Source organism: Haliotis asinina, chromosome 1, assembly GCF_037392515.1.
Source record: "Haliotis asinina isolate JCU_RB_2024 chromosome 1, JCU_Hal_asi_v2, whole genome shotgun sequence".
NCBI classification, from domain to species: domain Eukaryota; kingdom Metazoa; phylum Mollusca; class Gastropoda; order Lepetellida; family Haliotidae; genus Haliotis; species Haliotis asinina.
Genome location: NC_090280.1, coordinates 28,442,278 through 28,469,926, shown reverse-complemented (window position 1 = coordinate 28,469,926; position 27,649 = coordinate 28,442,278). Strand labels below are relative to the sequence as shown.

At 39.5% G+C, this 27,649-nt stretch overlaps 1 protein-coding gene across 3 annotated transcripts in view; it reads right to left on the bottom strand.

The window, feature by feature from the left end:
* The window catches only part of LOC137290079 (AMP deaminase 2-like), a 50,951-nt gene that overhangs the window by 6,765 nt on the left and 16,537 nt on the right, over nucleotides 1-27,649 (bottom strand). For 2 of the 3 annotated variants that reach the window (XM_067820902.1, XM_067820900.1), the window contains 11 exons: nucleotides 27,482-27,641; nucleotides 26,350-26,542; nucleotides 19,824-19,847; nucleotides 14,302-14,521; nucleotides 13,510-13,639; nucleotides 8,212-8,346; nucleotides 7,648-7,710; nucleotides 7,135-7,266; nucleotides 6,690-6,853; nucleotides 1,939-2,065; nucleotides 659-822 (listed from right to left, as the gene is read on the bottom strand). In XM_067820902.1, the coding sequence (XP_067677003.1) occupies nucleotides 659-822; nucleotides 1,939-2,065; nucleotides 6,690-6,853; nucleotides 7,135-7,266; nucleotides 7,648-7,710; nucleotides 8,212-8,346; nucleotides 13,510-13,639; nucleotides 14,302-14,521; nucleotides 19,824-19,847; nucleotides 26,350-26,542; nucleotides 27,482-27,641 (1,512 nt within the window). The remainder of the gene's footprint in view (nucleotides 1-658; nucleotides 823-1,938; nucleotides 2,066-6,689; nucleotides 6,854-7,134; nucleotides 7,267-7,647; nucleotides 7,711-8,211; nucleotides 8,347-13,509; nucleotides 13,640-14,301; nucleotides 14,522-19,823; nucleotides 19,848-26,349; nucleotides 26,543-27,481; nucleotides 27,642-27,649) is intronic. The other variant, XM_067820901.1, reaches the window with a different exon arrangement.

Below are 27,649 nucleotides of genomic sequence, written 5' to 3'. Positions count from 1 at the left end.
GTAGCCACTCCAGGGAAAGGCAAATCAACAACTGTCTGGTCTCTTTTAAGCAAAGCTTGAGGTAATATGCATATGATCTATGGTAAGGTAAGTTAAAAACATAGTTGTTGAAAACCATTATCAATGAGAGGTGAGGTGAAATGGGGTTTAACGCTGTGCTTAAGAATATTTCGCTTATGTGTACGCTTGTGCGTTTCTGTGAGCGCTTGTACTAGCCAAGACTTAAGCTGGTTTTTCACAGTACTAGCTCACTGAGATATCATGCCACAATTAAGCATGACTACCCCACTCAGTCACATTATACCAACTCCAAGCCAACCAACCCTCTTTGTACCCATTAATGTCTAGCACCAGACAGGAACTGACAAGTACCATATCTTAACATCTTTTGGTATGATGCGACCTTCTTCTTTTCAGACGGACATGTTTGATGCCCATGATTCAAAAGTCACATACTCTCTTACTCTGGTAAAGTTCAGTTAGAACTTTGGTACGTCTTGTTATTACCATGCTGACTAATAAGCAGATCTGTTCTTACACTGCTTACAACCAAACTCTTCCTCATATGGCCAATTGTCCCAAAATTTCATGCAAAGTATCAGAGACAAAGTGTTTGTAAAAGTGTGATGCTGTGGTTATCTGATGGGGTGTGGCTCACCTCCTGAACATGTTGAGCACAGTGATATTGGCATACATATAGAACAGGTAGTAGCCATAGGGAGGGTTCTCTTCTGCCTTCCAGTCCTGCGGAAGGGGTGTGTCCTTGTCAAACACAATGTGCTCAGATTTGGATTCATCATCAACAGAATCAAAGCCTGTCACCTAAAGAAGAAAAATGCAAATCTTAAAGTATTTGTAGTGAGTAATTATATCGTATCCTGATGATTGATGAGGTACATGTTATTTCACACTGCAGTTTAAATACTAGATACCTCCCGATAGTTAGTCAGGACACAGCACTGGTTGACAGACACTTGTGACAGGATCCTGAAGGAAGACAATCCTTAAGCCGGAACTGATCATTCATCATCAAGTGGACTAATGACAATTTCAATGTCATCAAGAGATCAATTTTCAACAAAATTCCATTCCAGTTCTTACGGCACAAAGCTAAGACTGCCATGAAATCAAATCATACAAAAATGGTTATTAGAAAATCTGAACTGGTGTCATTGTGTTCCTCAAAAGCGTACAACACAGGTGGGACAAAGGACAAGCGCCAACTTCCATCGCTGAAACTTGTGAGCTAAGTAAGCAGCATGGTAGACATTTCCACAATAATGGTCCAGTTATATTAATGGTATGGAGATATAACAAGACTTTGGGTATCAATGAACACATTCTCACTACAGCTGCCTGAAGGATTTGATCCAACTTATGAACTGACCGAAGATAAACTTTACATATAATTTTGATAATAGGTACTTACTGTTCAAATTAACCATGATGCAACTGGCACACAAAACCTTGCTTCAATGTGTAATGCACATGCATTACCTGAGTCCTTGCATGTTCACTATAAAAACACTGCCATCTTGTGAAGAACACATTATTCATGCTGACAAACAATCTAATTCTTCACAGTGATCCTTTTCAGACTAGTGGATAAAACTGCCAAGCCAGTTAGTGAGGATTGCAGTTTCGAAACAGCCATTGGCACAATATATTGGATGTTTACAGTAATGTGAGATTTTACAATCATATTCAGTAATGTCAAGTCAGAGCTTTATAAATCTTTAAAACAAATCAAGGGCTATTCCTCAGGAAATTCCCCTAATGAACTCTGTAGAAAATCCTTTGGATTTGTTGGAAAACCCCTGCAATACTGCCTGTAGAGGCTTACTCAGTAAAAGGAGAACTCAGAGAGACGATCATCAGAGGTTTATAATGTGAAACCCTACAGGGGGCCCTGCTGAAGAGCTCATTCCCTCAACTTACATATTGCAGGAAGGCATGTAGTTCTGGGTGACTCTTTGGGTTGTTAGTGGCTTCAAAAAGAGGCAGGAACACATTCTCCAAGATCTCCTGAAAGTTCTTCACAAGCTTGTTGCTGTGATACACATCACTGAAACAAGAAGACAAAGTCATCAGTATCCCCTGCAATGGCATGATATTCTTCATGAATATGTCTAATAGTTATGATTATTTCAAATTTGTGGAAGGAGGGCATTGAAAGTTTTTGAAGTTCTGCTCCAGAAAGGACCACTATCAGAAAGAGTAATACCACCAATTTCAGTCAAATTAAAAATTGTTGCCATGGAAACACACAAAAAAATGTTTCATTCAGATTTTAAAAACTGCCAAAAGGTACCAGCACATCACCAGAACTATCCATGTACCAAGTTTGGTGACAAAATATTTAAAGTTTTAACAGTTCTGTTCCAGAAAAGAACACTAAAGTACTGTCAAAAACAGAAAAACTGTCTCTTGGCTGTTACTCTGTATCCCTTGAATTTACACAACTGCAAATAGGATATGTTGAATTAACTGCCTAACTGGGCATTCAGTGGGGTGCATAAGAGGATATCCAGAACAGCATGTTTACTTGTAAAATCTGGTAAATTTTGGAAAAAAAATGCAAACAACTGCTCAAAACAATAGATAATAATAATAATAATGGACAGCATTTACATAGCGCAAATCCCCGAAAGGACTCTTTGCGCAATTCTCTCACAAAAATTGGCTGGGAAAGTACACTTTAAGGGAAAGCCTGTTTATATAAGAATATTTTTAAACCAGTCTTGAATGAACTTAGAGAAGGGGAATTGCGGAGCCCATTTGGAAGAGCATTCCAGACTGAGGGCGCACTGTATTTGAAAGGGCGCTGTCCCGTTGACTTTAAGTTGTATTCTGGGACTTTTAACAGTTTCTCACTGGAAGAACAGAGAGTTCATGGAGCCTTGTATGTAGACAGTTCTCTGGACAGATATGGCGGTACTGAACCATCAAAATGGCGAAACACAAGTGTTGCAATCTTGCATCTGCATCAAAATGCGATAGGCAGCTAATGCAGATGCTGCAGCATGGGAGTTACATGATCATGCTTCCATCTCTTCATCACGAGACGAGCTGCACTGTGCTGTATTCGTTTGAGTTGAGCGATCTCGTCAAGAGGGAGACCAAAGAAAACTGAATTGCAATAGTCCAAACTTGAAGTGATAAAGCAACTTACAAGACTGGTTGCTGCATCTTCAGTGAGATATAGTCTAATGAAAGCAAGTCGGCGCATCTCAAGGAAGCAAGCATGTGATAAACTGGTGATGTGGTTGTGGAGAATTAGTAATTGATCTAGGTGCACCCCTAGGTACTTCACACGAGGTTGGAAGGGAATATCGCTCTTACCTACCACAGTTGACTCATTTTTAATGAGTTTTAGATGTTTAGGTGCACCAACTGGTATAAGTTCTGTTTTTTCAGTTTTAAATTTCAGGTTATTACTGAGCATCCATTCCAAAATGTCGTCAATGCAAGATTGGATGCCATGTTTGACCACATCAAAGTCCTGTGGAAGACAACTTTTTGACAGCTCGGTGTTGTCTGCATATTTCTAAAATTCACAGTCATGGCAAGAGATGACCTGGTTGAACATATAAAGTAAATAATACTGGCCTCAGGACAGAGCCCTGTGGAACTCCATACATGAGGGAAGATGATACTTTACAACCAAATTTGGTTAAAGTACTCTAGAGCACCAGTACACCATCAGATATATATCTATGTGCTAAGTTCAGTGAAGAAATAGAGAACTGTTTAAAGTGCTGTTCAGGAAAAGAGCACTACAACCAAATTCACTCAAAAGTCAAAACTGTTGCCATTACAACGTAAAAGATGTTTTATTCAGAAATCCTAAACTACCAAAAGGCACCAGAACACCACCAGAATAATCCACGTGTCAAGTTTGGTGAAGAAATGAACAGTCTTAGAGTTCTGCTCTGGAAAAGTGCACTACCACCAATTTCAGCTGAAGTCAAACTTGTTGCCAAATTGTTTTATTCAGAAATCCCAAACTATCAAAGGGAACCATTACACCACCAAACTAAACCATGTGTCAAGTTTACTGGTTTAAGAGTTCTGCTCCAGAAAAGAGCACTACCACCAATTTCAGACAATTCAAATTTGTTGCCATGGAAACAAAAAATATTTTATTCAGAATTCAAAAACTATCAAAAGGCACCACTGCACCACTAGACCAATCTGTAAACTGAATTTGGTGAAGAAATAGTGAAAGGTTTTAGAGTTCTGGGCCCACTTGCACAAAACGATCTTAGAGGTACAATTATTGTAAATCCTTAAGATCACGATCTTAGGCTTCGGCTACAATCGCCATCCACTTGCACAAAGTGATTGTAGGCTAAGATCACTGTAAGTTACAATCAAAACTTACAATTGGTCGGCACCAGTTGTAAGGAGCTAAGATCATTGTAGTCAGTAGCAAAATGGCGTCCAAGTTGGTGTCAATTTCACGCAAATAATTAGCTTTACGTTTGGGGATTGCTTTCATATTGCATAAAACTGTATGATTCGTCTCAACACTTCAGCGACACGGAGAATGCAACATCGATTTAACGTCAGAAATATCGTTATTTGCGGTAGTGAACAACATCATTATCGAGTCGATATCATAGAGTACAATTCTCACCCGATTCAGTGTTGGAAAAGTATGAACACCATACCTTTTTGAGAAACAAGGAAAGGATAGTAACGAAAGGTGTCTGCATGCGATTAGCAGTGGCCATGACATTTTTAATAACTCAAGGGCAGCTAATCTTAGTTTTTATGCAAGATGGGAGTGGTTTCCCTTTGCATATTATGCCGTTGCCGTAAAATCTTCCATGCCCAAATACAATGCATGTTCTGTTATGACAGAACAGATCTCCACATGTTTCTTTTCGGTTAATGATTTTGTCTTAGTTTATCATTGAAATAATCTACAGTTGGATAACGTGCAAAATTATGTTTTTTCTACTTGTAAAAATTGAATCTGACAAGAGACAAGACTTGTAATCTATGCATTTTAAATATAATACAAGTATTCTTCAAACGGGAAAAATACACTTGCTGGGGTATGTGCAATTTGCATAAAATGTTTTTTTAACAAAACGAAAAAATAATTATCAACAAAATAGCATAAAGTAATTAATATACTGTGGATGAGCATTCAACAACACATAAAACACACACGAAATAATAACATTTTCATATTTCCCTGTCATGAATTTTCCACATCACTCCCACAGTCATGTCACACTTTCATGTCTTTACAAATCTAATGCTTGCGGGATATATTTGGGATTTTACTCTAAATAACACCTACGAGATGCCAAACTATGTTCAACTGACAGCCACTGACAAATCATGGTACATTTAGGTGTTATATCATAAGGAAATTTTATTTATGTGCTATCTTTTAATTTCATGATTATTAGATCAATAACTCAAGACCCAATTTGTTAACGTATTTGTTTGTATTTCAATACTTGCATAAAACATGATAGGTCTGTGGTTGCAGTATCACATGTTTAGTTCATAAAAAATTAGAATGTAGAAAAATTAGAGAATAACCCCTGAGGTACGAGTGATTATACATGTTACCTTTATCGCTTCCTTCTTCAACGTTATCATTTCCTTCAAAGATTTGTGGGTTGGGGTTTGTCTGGGGTTTTTTTGTTTGTTTTTTTTTTTGTTGTTTTTTTGTTTCTGTTTTTTCATGAAAAATCTGTAAGATGCAATTAAGGAAGGGATGTCATCTGCGTGCGGGAACAAGTTCCACGTTTTATTTGCGCTGCATGCTATGCGCACTTGAAGACAACTGTAGACAGGAGTCGAGTTTAAGAAATTTCTACCTCCAACGTTGAAGAGTTCAATCTTAGTTAAGATTGCGATCTTAAATCCATGCTGTCTTAAGATCGTGTTTGTGCAAGTGGATTAGAGCAATTGTATGGTGATTGTAAAGTTGATTGTAGGGGCCTAAGATTGATTGTAACTAAGAAAGCTCTGTGCAAGCAGGCCCTGCTCTGGAAAACAGTACTACCAGCAATTTCAGTCAAAGTCAAACTCGTTGCCATAAAAACGCCAAAAATATTTTATTCAGAATACCCAAACTACCAAAAAGCTCCAGATCATTCTGTGTGATAATTTTGGTGAAGAAATATTGAAGGTCTTAAAGTTCTGCTCTGGAATAGATAAATGTGCATGGATAGATTGATGCACGCACAGACGAACGGAGCACATTTTAATAACCCCTACAAAACTCTTTGTGGGGATAACAATGTGTGTCACTGTGAGACAAGAAACCACACATTGCAACGACACATTTTGGAGCAGAAAAAGAAAACTGTGTCAGTGTGTGACAAGAAAGGACAACACACTGCCACTGTTACGACAGACACGAATACTTCAACACATGTGACAGTGTGACATGTGACAGGTACACGTGTGACAAGAAACAACACAGTTTCATTTCTGACAGACACAAAAGTTTCAACACATGTGGCTGTATTACAAACAGGAACACATGTGTTGTGTGACAAGAAACAACACACTGTTCAGTTCTGACAGACACGTAAACTTAAACTGGTCAGGGAATTATTCAATAACAATATCAGAGATATGTTTCACTTTCATTTGATTGTAACATTTCTCACTCAGAGAATATTCAGACAAAGAAAGAAAGTATACGTTTGACATACTAGAGTCTGGGAATCTGTACAAGCCAGCGGACATTCTCTGAGTGAACACGATGTTCCACTGCCCACTTTGCTAACTTGTCCCACTCATCTCGACTCCGACCGTAGATAGACAGACGGTATTCTGCATTTTGATACTTGCTCTCCTCCAAGTCACTCATCACTTCCTGTGGATCAAAGTGAATCAAGGAAATGAATGTTATTCTCAAAGTACTGATGACTATAGTTTGACCATAGACTGAGAAGTTAGGCTATCAATATGTACCATATTAAAATCCAAAGTAGTGCTTTTATTCAAGGCATGACTATATTTGTCTTCAGACATAAATGAGGTAACAGGTAGCAAGTCACTGTGAAAATGCCTTAATGGCACTCATGGAAACTAGAAAACAGAATTCAAAAATACTTGTTAAGTCAATGAATCAACAATATGATAATTAGTAATTACCTTTATCACTTGGCCAAAGTATTTCCCATTGATATAGTTGTCAGTCTTAATAAAAATCTCCCTCAACCGACTTTCACCAATAGGATTATACTTGGCATTGAACTTATCAAATCTGTGAAATGTGTTTCTGTCCTGAAATGAAAATAAGTCAAACATGAATTTGTATATCTGATGTTTCATGCCTCACTCAATAGCACTCCAGTTACATGTCAACAGCACATAAGTGATTGTCTGGACCGTATGATTGAGTTATAAATATTGTGAGCAACCATCCAACCTCTCTGGCAGAAGAAACGCAAGTAAACATGTTCCTGTTCCCGACCACCATATCCATTGGGTGGCTTCAGTCAACCAGCACAGGGTGCTGAGGACATTTTCTAACATTCTTTAGAAAAGGAGCACTTGTTGCAATGACATCATGGTGACACTTTGTTACACGCAATTCCTCTGATCCATGGAATATTCTCAGCCCTGTTGATTAGTTCCAAGAATTCTTGGAGTATACATACTTACAGCATGTACATCCAGCATGTCCACATTCAGATCATATGTAGTCAGATTGAGACTCTTGAACACCTACAACACAAGAGATGACTGAACTCAAATCATGACCTCTCAAAACAAAAGCTGCTTTTTTCACTTTACAAAATAATTCTGAAGTAGAGTCAAGACAAAGTTAAGATATTAAATAGTAAAGTCCCAATCAAATAGGGAAGTGACATTTTGAGTTAACAAGCATTTCAATTATCGCTATATGGTCATGGTTTTAGATGATATGATACCCTGAAAATTTTTGGCAGCATGTTGAGTGTAAATGGCAATTTTCATACTGCCAAGATGTGTTCACTGTTAAATGTTTCAAACTGAAAATGTCTGCAATGTGTTGATATTCAATGTTCATGTCTGGATCAAACAACATTCTAATTCATAGTACAGGTAATGTCCAGCCCATCCCTTCAGGGTAAGGAATCCTGACAATTCGATCTCTTACAACCAGTATAATAGGCAACTATATAACCAAGAATCCAAACAGCCCTTACGGCAAACATGCAGGTGTCTCCTAACTCGATATCTTACCTCAGCCAAGGTCAATGTTTTACCATTCCTGTCTTTACACACAACTTCATCCTCACTAGTCTTCATTTTCTTCTTGATAAACCTCAACAGATGTTTCTGGTTCATGCAGGAGGAGGCGTGTACATGAGTGTCCACCTGAAACAAACATGAGATTGTGAGTGGGTGGGACTTGGTATCAGAGACAGTGTGCATAGTCCTAGTTTCCACATAAAACATTGAAGTTGTTGAAATCAACACATGTGCCTCTTCATATGGAGAATATAATGGAGAATATATGGTGTATATAAACTACCTCATATAATGGTCTATCTTATTGAAACAAATATATTCAATGCAGCACATGCACATCTATAACATCTGTCCAGATTAGTGCATGAAGAGAGACTCTGAGCTCCTGTATATTTCATTTTAAGAGTATTAATGATTAAAGACCGATTTCTTCTGTAAAATTTATTAAAATCTAAATATCTTAGATATTTAAATACTTACCTTACCATAGGTCTTGCATATTACCTCAAGCTTCGCTAAACGAGATCAGATAGTCGTTGAGTCGCCGATCTAAAATATTTAGATTTAAATAATTTTTTAACTTACCTTACCATAGGTCTTATGCATATGGCTTCGACAGATGGATGGTGGTCCGGAGGACCATCCCACAGCAAACAGTGCACATGCATCAGGAGAACCCGGGAAACCAATGCCAACGGTCGCAGGATAACACCTGGAACAGGACAAAGAGTAATCCAATGGAACTCCAAAGAAGAACCGACGCACACTGAGGGTGAGGTTAATCTTAAGACCAACGGTAAGTAACAGCGTTAATACCTAATGGGCGGATGGTCGGGTAAGTTGCTGAGCAACCACCAGTGGACCAAATGACTGTAATCCCTCCACGTCTTCAAATGCCAGGTCCCTCAAGTAGTGGGAAGAGAAGACAGTTGATGACTTCCAGAAACAGCCCTCCATGATCTGCCGTACAGTGCAATTCCGATGGAGGGCCATTGTAGATACCAGAGCCCTGATCTCGTGCGGGTTATTCACTACCGGATGAGGCAGGTGTTTGTCGTCGTAGGCCGCCAGGATTGTAGATCTGAGCCAAAGGGCAATCGTGTTCCTGTTTGCCTCTCCTTTGCAAGTCGACGCAAATGGAATGAATAGCCTTTTGCGGGACCGTCTCCTAGAGGCTGACCTTTTAATATAACATCTCAGAGCTCTGACCGGACATAGCAGCTCCTCCTCCAAGTCATGATGACCCAGGACCGTAGACAATGGAGGAATGGAAAACAATCTGTTGGGCTGCCCGGGGAGCTAGTTCTTAGCAACAAAGTCCCATAGCAGACCCAAGTGAACTCGTCTGTGTCTTGACTGTTCAAAGCGGATCTGTGTGACGTCAAGAGCATGGATCTCACTGACTCTAGCCGCTGTCGCCAATGCTAGTAGGATGGCCGTCTTCTTAGATAGGTGCGAGTTGATAATCCACCCCAATTGATGTAACAGGCGGGTGGAGAAGTCCAGCTGTTTGCGTAGCAACTGAGGATTGCAGTGATTCAGAAAACAATCGTCGATGTATGGATCGAAATCTATCCCCCGGAGGTGCAGAAATCGGATGACAGGCAGTGTGATCCGAGTGAAAAGCCACGGGGCAGTAGAAATTCCAAACGGCAGCACACACCACTGGTAGTGTACTCTGTTGAATATGAAACGCAGGAACTTCCTGTGATGTGGAAATATGGGAACGTGCAGGTAAGCATCCTGCAAATCTAGGCTGGCCATCCAAGCTCCAGGTGACAGCTTGGCTCGGATCTGTTCCAGTGACGTCATTCGGAAATGCGGGGCTCGGCTAGATACAGGCTGTTGATGATGATGGCCATGATGTGAATCATTCGCACTTTGGGGGAGCCTTTCCTGGGTACCAGGAAGATGGGTGAGCGATGGGGCTCTAGCACTGTCTCTTTAGCATGTTTGGTTAACAAAATGTCGATGTTCTCTTGTATAAGTACCTGTTGATCTATTGAATACACTTGCGACTGGGGAGTGGTAGTCAGAGGTGGAGCTCCAGCCAGTGGCAGTTTGTAGCCGGCTCTCAGGATCTTGCATACAAACGGGTCTCCCAGGAATGTCCAATTGGCCTAGAAGACCCCTAGTCTCCCACCTACAGGGGTCGGATGAACTGGTACGACTGGGGGTGGGAGATCCCAGTCGTAGATGTCCTTGGCTTCAGCAGCCAGAGTAGGGGCGATTGCCCCTGCCTCGACCGGGCGTAGATGGCACATCCCTGCCGCGTTCCTGAGGCTTGCGTTGCACGTCCAAGTCCTTGACCCGACCTCGTCCCCTCCCAAACGAGGATCGGATGGATTCTCTTCTAGGCACTTATCTTCTCTTAGCACTTCCCCTGGCTCGGCCACAAAAGGCAGAACCCAGAGCCCCGAAGGTCAACAATGCTACTTCCATATTGGTCAGTTCAGCATGCTGTTTATACACAGTAGGGATTTTTTCGTCAAAGAGGTTCGTCGAAGTAAAGGGCACGCGAAGTAGCTGCCGCTTGAATTCCTCTTGCCAGGTACAAGCATCCAAGAAACCAGATCGACGCACAGTTGTCATCATGTGCCCTGCCAAGCAAAGATTGTTGTCAAGTGATCAACCCTCGAAGCATTATCCTCCGACAGATCCATAGCTCCAGCGGAGGTGGCTGATGCAAGCGCTGAGATAGGCTTGAGCATATGCTTCAGTTCAGTGTCGATAGCCGCCAGCTTCGAATACTGAACTCTGTATGACGACTGAGTGGAACCTGACAAACGCTTGAGAGAGTCATCCTGCACAGCCTCGTTGTCGGCGAAGTCCAGGCTGTGGACATTGTAATCCGATTTCTTTGACTTGGACGCCTTGATAGTCAGATTCAAGGACAATTTGGCAAAGTCCCGAGTCTAGCATCCCACCATGGGATGAGGCAGGATAAGTAACTCAGGAGACAGGTGAATCGCCACCAGGTTGCTTGAATCAGCGAAGAGTGAAGTACAGTCCAGTAATCTATCAGCTATCCATTCAAAGATGGCAGCTAGGGGTAGATAGGTGCCATCACCATCATCGCCAATTTCTTCCTCATAATCTGGACAAAAGAACTGTTCCTCGTGATCCTCCCAGGAAACAGAGGTTGATTCCTGTTGCTGAGTGGAGGCAGAAGTAGAACTCCTAGCAGCAGAATCCTTGAAGGAAGTCTGTAGTGGTTCCGGCGATCGCGAACGCTGAGACCTAGAGGAGCGCCGCGGAGATCTTGAACGGGAACGCATACGACGTCTACTTCTGGTGCCCTAACGTGAGTCCTCCTCTAAAGAGTGCCTTGGGGAACGGGAACCAGAGCGGGAGCGCCGACGCCGGCTATGATGCAGAGAACGGAAGCGCCGACCCCTCGGGGACCCGGAGCGAGACCTGCGCCAAGAGTGCTCAGCCTCCAAGCGCCAGGCGCGCTCTTCATCCAACTGGCGTTGCAACACTTCCCCTCTAGAAAGCGTATGAGACACCCTGGGTATACGATAAGGAGTAGGCACAGGAGCAGGGTCCGGTAACAAAATCGGCACTGGCGTTGGTACAGGCGCTGGCATCAGAATAGGCGCTGGTGTCGGGATAAGCGCTGGTGTCGGGATAAGCGCTGGTGTAAGCACGGGCGCAGGCGTAGGCAAAGGCGCCGGGACCGGCAACGGTGCTGGCGTAGGTCTAGACGCTGGTCTCGGGAAAAACGTAGATAAAGACGTAGGTAGGAAGCACAGCAGCGCCAGGTGTCAAGAGAGACCGCAGAAGCCTTTGAACTTCTGGATGAGATAAGGCGTCCGGGTGAGAGAGATCTACGAAGGTGTCCGAACACGTGGGCTCTGGAGATGAGCGCATCAACGTAATAGATGAGCGCCCCACACTAGGCGTCGATACCGGTGCTGAAGGTGGTGGTAGATCCTGGTCATCAGGCAGAGATCCCAGGGAAGATGCTGGCGATGACATCCTTCTTCTACGTTGCATAAAACGTCTCCTTTGCACCGCCAAAAAAGTCTTAAAGTCCGCCAACAATAATACTTGACAGTGCTGGCAACGATTTTCAATGGAGCAAACAGCGGACACACAATCCAGACGCCAGGGATGTGGGTCTTTGGCTGACTTCTGCCCCTAGGCACACCCATAAGTGCGGGGCAGCGATAAGCAACAACCAAAATGGCTGCCTTCACTACGCTGTAAAATGGCAAAAAGGTATGATAAATACCGAAACATACAAGCCATAATAACCAAAGACCTGGGCAAGTACATGCAGGAAAAACAACCAGCAAGTTAAACTACCCCCATGGACGCCATGCTGCTCTCACACATGACACGGACAAACCCATGCCTGAGTGAGAAAAAGATAACACGAGGTAGCAAGGTAAGTGCAGTTAAATACTTGTTTAACTTTACATGCACAACAAAGGGATACAAACCATACCTACCAAACAGTAGCAACTTTATTGAAACTACACAAAAGTAGGTATACAGCAAACCAACACGTCCCTTCGCACACTCGCTAAAGGTAAAAGTGAATTTTGGATTCTGCGCGCTTGCACGAGAGGGGAGATCACGTCACTTCCGTGACTACATTCGTAGATTACATGAGGTAGCCATCGAGGGGTTGGCGAATCAAAAACTGTCTGATCTTGTTTAGCGAAGCTTGAGGTAATATGCATAAGACCTATGGTAAGGTAAGTTAAAAATATGTTCCTTTCGGCTTGTCAACATCTCACATTGCTCAAAATGAAGGCGATTCCCCTTATTCTTGTGGCTTAAAACATCAGTCCCTGAATATACAGGGGAATGTTTCATATAGTTCAATCTTTCTTTGTCTATTTATATTACCACTGAACTTCATGTATGTGGAATACATGGGCATGTGAATATGAACATATACAGCAACTTCGGAATATCAATCTTACTTCTCTACCAAACACATCTTGTCAAAGAGTATCTAACTGTGCCTAAGACACTTTGAATTATCTGTACCAAGTTAAATCAACAGATTTAAACTGCTTGTGCAATATTTTTCACCTTTGGATTTTAATATATGTGTTCAACAAAACTTTTATTTTCTATCTTGACCTGTTTTCCTAAAACTGACCATGAAATATACAGACAAATCAGTTGTTCCTCCATAAATCCATAAAACAAGTCACTTTGTGAATCGCCTGAAACTTCATTAAGTCCCATTAATCTCTATTTCCACTGTCAGCAGATTTGGTAATAAATGTGTCTCTGCACTAGTCCAGAGGTATCAGAGTATAATCTGACCTTTCTGATGTTGTAGAAGTCTCTGTGGGGAACTTCCTTCTGCGAAGCGGACTCCTTCATTTCATTTAGCAGACCATGTAGCTGGAATTTGTATGACAGGAACGAGAGACGTCGGTAACAGAAGGACTTCCTGAAGCACAACATGCATTACAGTCAAATTGAAGCTAAAGAGGGGAACTGTCTACAATAAATGGAAGTACAAACAAATTGCTTACAAGTAATTCAACACTATCTTGTCTGTTGCTAACACAAATTTTAGGCTACTTACTATTCCAACCACTTACAATTACTGTCATTAGAAATGCTTCAGTTTCAGATAAGGAACAAATCAGCACAGACACAAAGTTCGGAGCCTACTATGCCTTTGTAAACCAGGATCTAAAATTTACAAGTTAAAACCTATCGTAAAGCTACAATTATCAAGGGTTTATGAATGGCGTGATGCTCCAAACACATTGTGGATTGTGTTCCAGGATATTTTACACGTGGCATAAGAATCTGGATTTTTTAGCAGGTCCTTTATTCAGGACTCCTTTAAAGTCTACAAATAAATGTTATGTAATCTAGAAAAGAAATGTTATATTTCAGTTTCATTTAAGTACTGCAAAAAATGGTGTAAACATCAAAACCTGGACCACACAGTCTAGTGACTGATGTTATGATTAACTATTCATGTTGGTGTTTATAATGACAAGCCATCAGAGTGACAACCACATCCAAATAGATGCCCTCACAATCAGCAAAGGTTACTGACTCTTTACAGGGTTGTTGTGAAACAGCATCAATACTTACAGAGGGCCATCACTGATGAAGGCATACATGAGATTCTGGTCATCAAGGTAGGTGTTCAGGTCAGGGTATGGCCACTCAATGGGCTCGTTCTTTTCCATAGCCTCTTCACTGCGAAAGACCTGCACAACACCGTTGACAAACTTGAAGGAGCATCCCACGGCCTCGTCCATCTCGATGCTGAATGGATCACCATGTTTAAGTGGCGGGTGAATTGGATGATCTGTGACAGTGAAGATTAATGTCAAGTATGTCCACATGGTTTCAGAAGCAAAAATACATGTTATGGTGGTACACTGAGATCAATATCATTGTCAATATCTGAAGAGGACAAATACATGATATATGTGGGCTTATTTGGTACATACAGGACTATCTGAAATGCCACATGCATTAGATAAATCAGATCCATCATAGCCAAGGAGAACAATTGTGTTTTTCAGGATAAAGACCATGAGTGACAAGGCCTGCAGCAGGCAACATGGTGAGCATGGAACCCTGCTCCTCCAGTGGGGCTGCATATGTGAGTGAGTTTTAACTCAGCTTTGAACATTATTCAATTGCCAGTTTCTTATGGGTGGAAAGCATAAATGGATGCATGTCAACCACTTTGGGAAAACTTACCAACACAGGTACATATGGTGAAAGAATGTCCAAAGACAGACATTGTTAACATTGATGACATGGAACTGGAAAATGCAATCCAGAGATTGATATTATGAGCAGCAACCCAAGTCTTTGGTTATGATGACATGACATCAACCAAGTGATAGATTCTAACCACTCAGTTCACTACAGTGTCTCTTTTAACCATAACAGGATGCTTTGCAACAGGTGTAACTAATTCCCCAGGGAATAAGATGGGACGGACAGAAATTCATATCTATTTCTTAAGCAGAGTGCTAAATGTCTTTTAATGTCCTCTGATATGAATTCACTGGGGTTCAACCCACCAGCTTTCACTCTAAGCTTCATCACAGGTGTTTGCACAAGCAGAGACTTTCAAAGTAGGGACAGCCATAATCAATACGACAGAACACTGCAGTACTACAAGCTATTTATGATCATGTCCCATCAGTTTGGATGATTACAAGCTGTATATCACTGTGGCCCATAGTGAGGAAAGGGTACAATCTAAACGTTATAGTTGCCTTTAGTTGGGCACAGTACAATTTGTATGTCACAGAGGCCTGTAGTGGAGATGTACAATCTGTAGGTCACAATGGCCCGTAGTAAGGGACAATAAAATTTGTATGTCAGTGTTGACTGTGGTACTGGGAACAATACAATCTGTATGTAACAGTTTCTTGTACTGGAGATGTATAATCTGTATATCACTGTGGTCTGTAGTGGTGACCAGTACAATCTGTATGTCACAGTGGCATCTTATGAGAAATATGAATCTGTATGTAACAATGTCACTATGGCCTGTAGTGGATAACAGCACAAAGTGTAAGTCACTGTTGCCTGCAACCATAACATGGTGAAAGTAGGACAGTCGATCAGTATACATGCTCAATATCTTCCCCTAACAAACTGATACAGTCTTGAGACTGATTATTCAGGAGAGATTACTGAACAGTTGCTTGTGAGCTGAACTAGCAGCAAAAGCACTGCGGATATTTCCACAATGGAATACTTACACTTTAATGAGACAAGCATGTACAGATACTAAGCACATGAACAAGACAGTATTTCCTGAACAATACCAATAATGAAATCCTCATGACTAGCTATACCAGCTAAATGAAGTCATATAAAGCTAAGAATTCAAGCTTGTAGAAATCATGAAAATAGGCAGAGTTCAGTGAATACTTACTCCTTACGTATATGTGCATTTGTTGTAAAAATTAGGAATATAAACTGATGTCTTGGGTGCTAGAACTGAACATCCTACGGAGATGATGACAACCTATATGGTAAACAACAAGTGACATAATGTCTTAAACAGCTGACATACATATAGCTGAACAGATTACTCACTTTAGGCATATTAACTAGAGTGCACAAAATGTGATAAGTTAATCATTTCAAACAGTTAAGATTAAACGCTCTAAGAAGTAATAAAATGTATTAGTGGCTTTCAGCACACATGTTAAAGACACAAATCAGACCTGACAGCAGCCCTTATTGTTCTAGGCTGTTGATCATCTTCTGTAAAACTCAAACTGCTCAGTGTTGCCACTTAAGAATCATGTTGATGCCAATTACTTCCTGTATAGCACAATATTTGACATCTGCCAAATCATGGTTAAAGAACACAGTGCTATCAAATTCACTTACCACTGAACTGATAATTTTATTGATTATATTAATTTTTGAGCTGTACATAGTCAAAACTTTGTACATAACAAAGTTCTTTACAACCACTGGATATAGCAAATTGTTTGACTCAACACATATACTTAAATTATGTAAATCCACCGGTATTGCTTAAATAACAAAATAAACTATCAGTTCTCCTGATTTATTCTGAAAGAAGAAATGACACAAACATTCAAAATGTTTGACAATGTTTACTCAAAATCTGTGTCTGGATATAAGACATTGACCTTATTTCATTTAAGACAACTTGAATGTTAATTATCTTGCAGAGGTGATATTTCTAAGCAGACAGCCATGAGAGAGTTTGTGGGTTACAGACGATGTGATTAGTCACTTGAACTGTGTAACAGCGGGAGGAAGCTGGGGCCGCAGGATGTCAAAGGGCATCTAATAATTTCCAAATTCCAACATGCATTCTCTTAGGGGAAAACACAATAGTTTCTGTGAAGTGCAAATGATGAAATTTTGACATGCATAAGAGGCTAGCCAATGATTTTTTTTTAAATCATAACACATCACTTGTTTGTTTGCCAGGTGGTTTGATTCTGTACCTTCCACTTACATGATTATGGACTGTAAGGAATCAAATAGACTGGACAATCCAGTGATTCATATCACAACAACAATGAAAGTCATCTGGGTACAATGACTTTCTATCTACCAAGTCAACAATTGTAACTGCTATTGGGACCGTGTACTGGCAAATAAAATGTATTGCAATGTGTTGCGATTCAGGTACTCATGTTATAATATATATGAACTGAAGTGTTTGACAGTGAATGACACTAATTGTACATATAAATCCTATTTTCTACATTATAAGTCCCTAAACATACATATTATGGTTTTGATAACCCCAATTAGGTTAATAGTAACGAATTCTATTTTCTTTTCTTACAGAGTTTATTGCATTACAGTTTGTCTACTATAATTGAATAACAAAGGAAAACATTTGTTGTGAATGAAAGTGTGTAGATTTTAATTCAAACCATAAAGATAATCACAAAAATTTCATAAATGTTCTATCTCCCAGCATACCAATTCTCAGAAAAATTACTGCAATACATATTGTTTCAAAAGCATATTGCGACATACCAGTATACCAGTATACCATTAGTACCATGCAATCCTAACTACTGATATCACCTGAATTAAACTTACAACAAGCATTGTCACTAAGGTCACATAATCACCCGCCACATATTATCAAATCAAACATAAAGAGAAATGAAAGTGAATGTCATAGTTTAAGATGAAGTCAAATGTCAACAAAAACATTACCCTCAAGCTCTCTATGATATCTTGCACTATAGTTGTTCAAACACAAAAATATTTTGAAGAGTCACTTAGACCTTGACCAGTGTATGAAATTCCTAAAAAGCACAGTTGCCGTGACCTTGAAATTAACTTAAAGTCACCCAAATCAACTGGGCCCTGAACCTTCCCTAGAAAAAGCTTAGTGTTGAATATGAAGAAAATGCAGTGTCTTGCTGACAAGGTAAAACGCTAATGTTGCCTTGTGACCTTGAGAAGAAGGTCAAGGTCCAAGGTCACCAAACCTGATTGAGACCTCTTTTACTGTGATAAATCGAGATACCAAATATGAAAAAAATCTAGTCAACAGTTCTTAAGATAATCCAATCTGTACGTATGGACAGAGCCACTATATCACCTGCTTTGCACTAAACATGCAGCGGGGGATAACTAGTATGGTCTATCCTTGCGACTAGATTGGCAGAACCTGGGCCCCACCAGAAAAAGTGAGAGTAGTGCTACGACACTCATAATCTGATACCTTCAATCTGCAGTATGGTATACAAAGACAATTTCAAAAATTGTACACCTGCACACATACATCCATTATCATCGAAAACCAGAACTAACCTGACCAGAGGCAATTTCATTTGAGTTTCTTATTTTCTTCAACTTTGGTTGCTTAGGGACATGCTATAACCCTGATCTTCATAAGTCCACAAGAGAGTGTGATGTCATTGCTACATTAGTATTTACAAGTTCATCCAAATTAGAACCTGCAAATCAGTCATGATTTACTTAAAATATTGTGCTTACAACAACTTTTGAGCATACTGGTGCTCACTAACACTTAAGCACAATCCTATCACTGCGGAAAGAAACAAAACGAATCTGTAGAAAATTATGTACCAAGCTCACATATGTTACAGTCATCAGATTTACAATGGTTGCTCTGGGACAGAGCGGAGTGCCCTTGAACCCGTTGTTGACGCAGATACTTATATCCCTGGTACTCACGGAACAATTAGTCACAAGACTGAGGTCACCTACATTTCACCTGTTTGAAGAAATCTGATCTACCCTGACATACTTTGGCATGTATAGCTCTCATTATTGAGCATTCCCCTAACATTGCTGAAATCTGTAAGATGAAGATCACATGGTATCTGTGTGTTACATCCTCTTACCATACTCAGAACGAATAAGAACACCTTTATAGAATCTTACCAATACCTAGCTATAGAATATGCACAAAAATAACCTAAGCCTAGTCTAGCAGTATGACACGCAATCTTCAGTTTGATTTTAGTATACTTTTGGCAAAATAAGGAATATAATAGGGGAAAAACATGGAAAAAATAAGAAAGTTTGAGTCAACTGATAAACCAATTAATCATTTATTATGAAGGCAGATATAAATTGATAAAATAAAGCTAGTCCATTAATAAATTCAAACGCAGCTTGATATTATTGGGACATAGTCCTCTCATTCTAAATTGTTTTCTAACTAATAAGCTGGGTATGTTGTGTTTAAAAAAAAAATGGGTCTTAAGGTTCCTCTCATAAACTTACCTTGTATTTGAGAGATATGTGAAGATGCGTTGTTGGCATGGAACAACTGTCAATATCATGTCAGTATCATACATGACAGCAAGTTTAAAATACAGTCTTAGGGATTTGCATGCATCTTATTTGAAAAATGGAAACAGAAAATCATGCCAGAAAAGTTAAACAAACATTGACTTGAACACAATATCGTCATATACCTGAATCACAAAAATATTTTTTTTTCAAAAAAGTGCCCTAAGCTGACATTCCTGCAGCAAGCAGCTTGGCAAGCTAGCGCTATATCTACCAAAATAGTGTTACACAGTCATGTGACCTCAACAGCCTGTCAAACTGCAGGTCAGAGGTCATTTGCATGCCTGGATTGGAGGCTGCTTTACCTTTGATAGAAACTGGGCCAAACTCTGAAGGCAAACAAAGCATATGGTTACTACTACATGAAGCATTCCAGCTCCACTACACACAAATACAGCATGTAGCTAAACACACACAGGGTCCTCATCTCAATTACTGTTTATGAGATTCTTTGACGAAAACCTGTATTGAAGTTATTTGGCATGGCGTCAGCATACACGTGTCAATACGTACTACTACCATGCTTTTTGTACAGTAAGATAATCTAATTGTAAAACTACTCCACACATGACAGTTTTTATTCTTACTATTCATATGTACCCTAACCGATTACTCCCCACATAATGTACAAATTTCCAAAATGACTGTAACCATGGTGACCTGGAAAACTGGGGTGTACATCAGACATAAGCAGATGGCCTTATTCAGTATCACTTATGGGTTGAATCTTGAAACATATGTACACCACTCTTCCATTTTATCAAGTTTATGTCCTGCTGTTGATCCAGTGACTGAACAGTTTTTAGTTTACACATGCATAAATCTGACATGAGGAAAGCAGTATTGGAAGGCACTGTATCCGTTACCTTAGTGTCATAAATCTTTAGATTGTTGCCTGTTGACTGCTGCCTCAAGTTCTTGATTACACAAGAACAGAAATTTACAGTCACATGTGCCCTATGATTCACATGCACCAGGTAATCCACACATACTAGGTGAAGCACCTGTAGCAATGATCACCCCGTACCAGGTGAATCACATGTACCAGTTGATCTCTATGTTCCAAGTGAATCACATGTACAAGTTGATCACCACGTACCAGGTGAAAAACATGTACCAATTGATCACCACGTACCAGGGGAATGACATGTACCAATTGATCACCATGTACCAGGTGAATCACATGTACCAGTTGATCACCATGTTCCAGGTGAATCACATGTACCAGTTGATCACCATGTTCCAAGTGAATCACATATACCAGTTGATCACCATGTACCAGGTGAATCACATGTACCAATTGATCACCACGTACCAGGTGAATGACATGTACCAATTGATCACCATGTACCAATTGATCACCATGTTTCAAGTGAATGACATGTACCAATTGATCACCATGTACCAGGGGAATGACATGTACCAGTTGATCACCATGTTCCAGGTGAATCACATATACCATTTGATCACCACATACCGGGTGAATGACATGTACCAGTTGATCACCATGTACCAGGTGAATCACATGTACCAGTTGATCACCATGTACCAGGTGAATCACATATACCAGTTGATCACCATGTACCAGGTGAATCACATGTACCAGTTGATCACCATGTACCAGGTGAATCACATGTACCAGTTGATCACCATGTACCAGGTGAATCACATATACCAGTTGATCACCACGTACCAGGGGAATGACATGTACCAGTTGATCACCATGTTCCAGGTGAATCACATGTACCAATTGATCACCACGTACCAGGTGAATGACATGTACCAGTTGATCACCATGTACCAGGTGAATCACATGTACCAGTTGATCACCATGTTCCAGGTGAATCACATATACCATTTGATCACCACATACCGGGTGAATGACATGTACCAGTTGATCACCATGTACCAGGTGAATGACATGTATCAGTTGATCACCATGTTCCAAGTGAATCACATATACCAGTTGATCACCATGTACCAGGTGAATGACATGTACCAATTGATCACCACGTACCAGGTGAATGACATGTAGCAATGATCGCCATGTACCAGGTGAATCACATGTAGCATTGATCACCATGTTCCAAGTGAACCACATGTAGCAATGATCACCATGTACCAGGTGAATCACATATACCAGTTGATCACCGTGTTCTGGGTGAATCACATGTACCAGTTGATTCAAATATATCTGATGAATAACATTAACCAACTGTTTTACATGGACCAGGTGGATCACATGTTAATTGATCCACTTGCACCAAGTAAATCAATGTACAAATTGATCTACATATTCAAGTTGAATCACATGTACCTATTGATCCACATGTACCATGTGAATTATGTGTAGCAGGGGAATCACATGTACACCAGGTGAAGCAAATGTACATACTATAGTGAGCCCTCCTATGCAAAACACTGTAGGTCTTACAATATATAATTCTTGGGATGCAACTTGAGTATTTTTTCACCAGACATCATTATGCATGTAGAAATGCTGTTTTACACTTAGTTCACCTGAAGGAATTAGAATATACTCTGAAACAGTGTGTTCCTCAGAACCTGACTCCTATAAATCTCCCCCTTTATATGTATCTATTCTAAATTCCAGTTGAAGACTGAAAGATACCATTGCATGATTTTGGGCTATTTTACAGTCTGACCGAAAGATAGTGAAACTGAGTCCAAAAATGGCAAGAAGACCCTTAGAACATTATTATGATTGTCAGTTCACAGAACATGCACTGAACGCAGCCTCAGCCACCACCTTGTAGTGGTGGTCTAACTGACTGAAATAATCAAAGATAGGTTGCAGTGACTAAACAACCAAACAATTGATCGTGTTTTCTCATAATCAAACACAAATTTTCTTGGAATACTCGTTTGACTAAGCAACATTTTACACTAGGCTGGTTCTGCTGGATATGTTTCATAAGCACTGCAACCTTGTTCCTAGTCTTGATTGAACTTAACTTGAAGACTCCAGAATATTTATGAATATATTCCTTACATGTTACTCCTAGTCATCCTTTAAGATGTGAAATTTGTGAATTCATTTGTCTAATTTGCCAAAAAGACAAAAGGACTGCATGTTTTGTTTTTTTTCTAGATTTTTTGTGCATGAACAAACAAAACCAGGAGAATTCAATTTTAACACTAACCAAATGTTTTCAATGATTGATCAGTTCTAATGAACCAATCATCAATTGTAAGATTTTAACCAATGTCTAAAACTAAGATCTTGTGAATGAACCAGTCTGAGAGTTCAGCCACAGAACCAGAGGCAGAGTCCACTGATTTATTTCTGATCAAATAACATTGGCTAGTCCATATGCTAAAACTAAAATCTATTGACCATACAGACAAAATACAAGTTTAGAGTGTAAGACGTAAACAATTTTGGTACAAAGTAAGGAGCAGGTTAAAGTGTATAGTGCAGAATTTGTCCAGTGAGTACAGCCATATCAACCATACTGTCATTCTTGCATTTAGGATCAGATGTATCCTCTTGATAAACACAAGGTAAATTTCTGTGATCATTTATCTAATAGCCTGAACTTGTACCCCTGGCACTATCTTGAGTTTGGGCATAAAGAGCCGGTTTATTGATTAGTTCCAGTTGAACATACTTGAACATACAATCAAAAAGAATTTCACTTCACTCAAGCTTCAAACTCAAGTTTAAAGTCACTGACTGATATGGCAGGGACACCCAGGTACCAGTGTACCTGGATAGTGTGGATCAATAAAGTGCTCATGGTGGGCTACCATTATGTTAATCACCGAATGAGCAAGGAATAAGAACAACTGACATTATTCAAAACCACACATTCTTAAATTGAACATGATTTAGCCATTTGTTGCAAATGTAAATTACGACAGCTAATTTGGGACACAATTATTTATGTGGATGTAGATGAAAGTGTACTAATTACTTACAACACAACTCATAATATCCACAGAGTCCTATCCATACATTCAATACCGTATTGGCTTTGTCCACTGATTCGAACGAAATCCTTTTAGTGAGCAATCTGTTCTTCAGTAATGAGCAGCAAGCAGCCATTATGCTTTGTGGAATCAATGGCCTGGATAGCCAAATTAATCTTGGCATTGACGTGCTTCTTCCTCAGAGCATCAATAAGACCTACTCTACCTACCTAGAAATTCTCAATATCCTTGGTACATCATAAGGTGTACAGCTCCACAGATATCAATAAATCCTCCACTTAGCTGAACAGCTAAACATGGGAATGTGGGGCAATGGGAAAATATTGCTGATCTGCCTTGAAAGGGGAAGATGAACTTGACTTACATGTATTATCAGCAAAGTGACACTAGTTGGGGAATCAGTATTCAAGGTATTCAGTGAACAAGTATTATTGAGTTGGACAGAGCTGGTATTTCTTTAACATGCTGACCAAAGATTTGGATAATGCCTTATTACAGTCTCTATGTAATTTAGTGTTTAACGAATCAGAATCAGGGGCCTTGGCTTAAAGACCACATAGCAAAGCTTGACTGCAAAATGTATTCACACATTGCACCATGGAAGAAAATGCAATCTCAGACCTTGTTCAAGTTTGGACTATATTTCTACCTTGGTTGCTACACAAAGACTGGCAATAATTTTCTTTACAAAAATCTGTTATTCTTCTTCATCTTTTCAATATATTATTGTTTGTATGTCCATATCAGTAACTTGACACCTGCTATCACAAACCTTCCATGGGCAAAATATCATTGGCTTCAGGTCATAGTTCATTATAAAATATCATCATATCCTGCCATTTCTGCTCTCCTAATACTTTGTATTCAAATAGCTCACAATACATGGGCTATAAATTATTATACAACAAAAGATTACAAGGCTTTGCATCCAACATAGGTTTGTGCGTGCCAAGTGACAACACTAACAGCCTACCTACACCATGCTGAGGATGTAGATACACACTGTCTTGATACACACTGCCTTGACACACCAGGAAGTTAACACCAGGGAATACATGAAGGATGCTTTTATCAGATATACCCTGGGGAAAAATCCATGCATTGCAACATACTTTGGCTGCACACCATCTGGTACTGCAGACATATTTTTGATGGTGTAGTGCCTTAACAGTTTAGTTTTCTTTAAGACTGAACTTGAACCTGTATTATCAATACAGACCTTGCATAAAACAGGAGATGTCTTCCATAAAGTTAAATAATTTATCTTTTGATATAATTTACCTATAAATACAACATAATATATGTTCATGTGTACTTAAGAAAACATATTCTTGAAAAAAAAAAACAACTTTAAGACATTCTTTTGCTCACAAAATAATCAAAGCAGCTACACAAAGAAAGTTTGTTACAAACATTTGAATTCTAAAGATTGTAAAACAAAATGTGGAGAATGTGAGCATGTTATCTTTCATAAACACAATTTACCCATTACTACCAAATGCATTCAGATGTTAAAATGTTTTTCATCATAAGTAGACAATTATAGTGCTTGAAATTGTGTATTAACTCATTAAAAGGAAAAGTTGTTAATGACAGTATCCACGGCACCGATAGCACCAGATCTGGAGCACATGTGCAAGTCACATGGTCAGGATTGTCAAAATGGGAAAAAAATCAAACTGAACAAAATAGCAGACAAACTCAGCACACACACGTGACCGTGTATACCTTGTGTTTCATAATACATAATGCCAGACATGTCTTCGTCAACTGAGGAAACAAAAGAGGAAATTAGCAGCTTACAGGTTAAGGACTCCACATCAACAACAAGACAGCGATCTGTTATTTTTAAAACTAGTTCATTTCAGTTTAACAATTCATTTGTGTTTCAGAAAGTCTTCCAAATACGTAACCTTCATCTGGCATTTCAATTCAGTAAAGGACAATCACTGAGAAAATTGTTTCACAAATATTATTCGTTATGAAAATTTTCTGTTTTTTCTGAAATTTCTCTATGCATGTAACATTACATATTTTATGGCCTGGATAAAATGAAGGTTTGCTCAAAGCAGCAGTAATAATTTTGAAAATGTCTGTTTGGTGGTCGTTGTTTAAGCATGCTTGTAACAACACAAATGACTTGTTGCTGATGAAGATCGTTTTCAACAGGTACAGGCTGCCGGCCTTTCATACAGAAAATTTATAGTACTCACTTAGTTCCAACACCTATAGGAATTTCATGATTAATCCTCAATAATAACAGTGCATAATATGTTCTTACTTTGTTCATAATATCAATATCAAATTTTACTCCTTTATATCAACGTAATATATATAATCAAATGATGAAAGATTTTACTGATGTACAAAGTAATGGAATGTACATGTCTTGCCTAAAACTGATGGTCATTATGATTGTTATTAGAATATAAGTGATGGCATGTTCATGACTGAATTTTAAAAACATAAACTGCACTTTCTTGTTTGGTGACATGTATTGTTGCCATGCATACTAACCGTCAAACAGCAGTGTACAAAGCCTGGCATTGCAGCAGATTAAATATTTATTGTTCACAACATAAACAATCAGTGATCAACATTGTCATGCAATCAGTGTTTAATAATGTCAAACTACTGGCCTATTATTGCACATATAGAACTGCTGTGCAGCTACAGACTTTTTATTTATGTGAATACATTCCAAATTATTGCCATGACAGTTTAACATCACATAATCCTGTGAAACATTGATGAAAGGCTCGGCTGCATAAGTTAGGTTGAAAAACAAAATATGAAAATAACAGTGAAATTCTTCAGAGTAAAAGAACATCCAAATAATAAAGAGTGACACCTCAAAAACATCTTCAACATAGTTACCTTCAATGCTTTTCTTGTCACCAACAGAATAAGAGTTCTTGACTTTGCTAAATTCCTCACGATCCTCCAAGCTCTGTAGAAAACGGGCAGTAACACGAGGGAAGTGTTGACGTGACAGGGCCATGTATTTCTCTCGGATCATTAGAGCCTTCACAAGACTCTTGGAGGCCAGTTCCAGATCTTTCAGGGGTACCTGTAACAGCAATGTGGTTGTGAAAGCAACGTTTTTAAAGAATTATGATAAACATACATATGAAGGATGATCAATAATGATAATTCTCAAACACTTGATAGCCTTCTTTTATTAACACTCGTTTCTAATACACAGCTTGATCTAGGATATGTCACTTCTGCCAATGGTAACTCTGAGGACATTACTGATGATGTCACTGTAAATGTTGGTTAAAGACTATCGTGACGATCTCGTGAAGTGAGCGAGATTTTACGAGATTTTAGTTTTCTTGGGGAATGTCAGTGCCATGAACCACGTGCGAAATTGAAGATTTATCAATGGTAGCAGAGCGTGGTTGTGAAAATGGCACAGAAATTGTTGTTACCGCCTTTTCTTGACCAAGAGAGTGTCTATGAAACATGGAAAATGGAAATAGAGGTTTGGCAACTGTCACTTCCTGTCAGTGGTGTAACTCTGGATGCATATAACATTGTGGCTGTAATGGACCTGACATCTAGTGCATGTAACTTTACATACATAAGGCAATGCAAGCATTCTTCCAAGCAAGATGAGAAGGGTGTTGTTGTGTCCATGGGTCCAAACGGGTTGTGTCAAAGCACTGGTAAAACCCACAGACAAATCCCACTCTATTGTTATTTGCTGTTTTGGGATATCATCTAATTCCTAAGACTGGTAGTCATGCTGGTAGTCATGGGGTCTTTCCCAATTTATATTCCTTGTTTACTAAGGACTGGTGCAAGTACCTTCAACAGTTCCATGAAGATGTAAGCTGCTTCTAAGACACATTAGAAATTCATGTGCAAAATTCCTGATCTGATTCACAGAATTAGGAACCAGCAGTCAAACAGAACTGAGGACATAAGCCTCCATAGATATTATGAACAACAATCCACACTGTCAGGTCACAGTGACACATCATTAATCAACCAGTGTACTTACCCCACTGAAATCCTCCCCACTTATGCTGATCTTTTGGAATGATGGGACTAAATCAATCTCCTCATCTAGCTCCGCCTTCACCTCCTGGGGCATAACATCTTCATCAACAAGGGATGGTCGACTCCGTTCCACCGGTGATGTCAGTGTCTGTGAGGAAGTGCTGGAAAA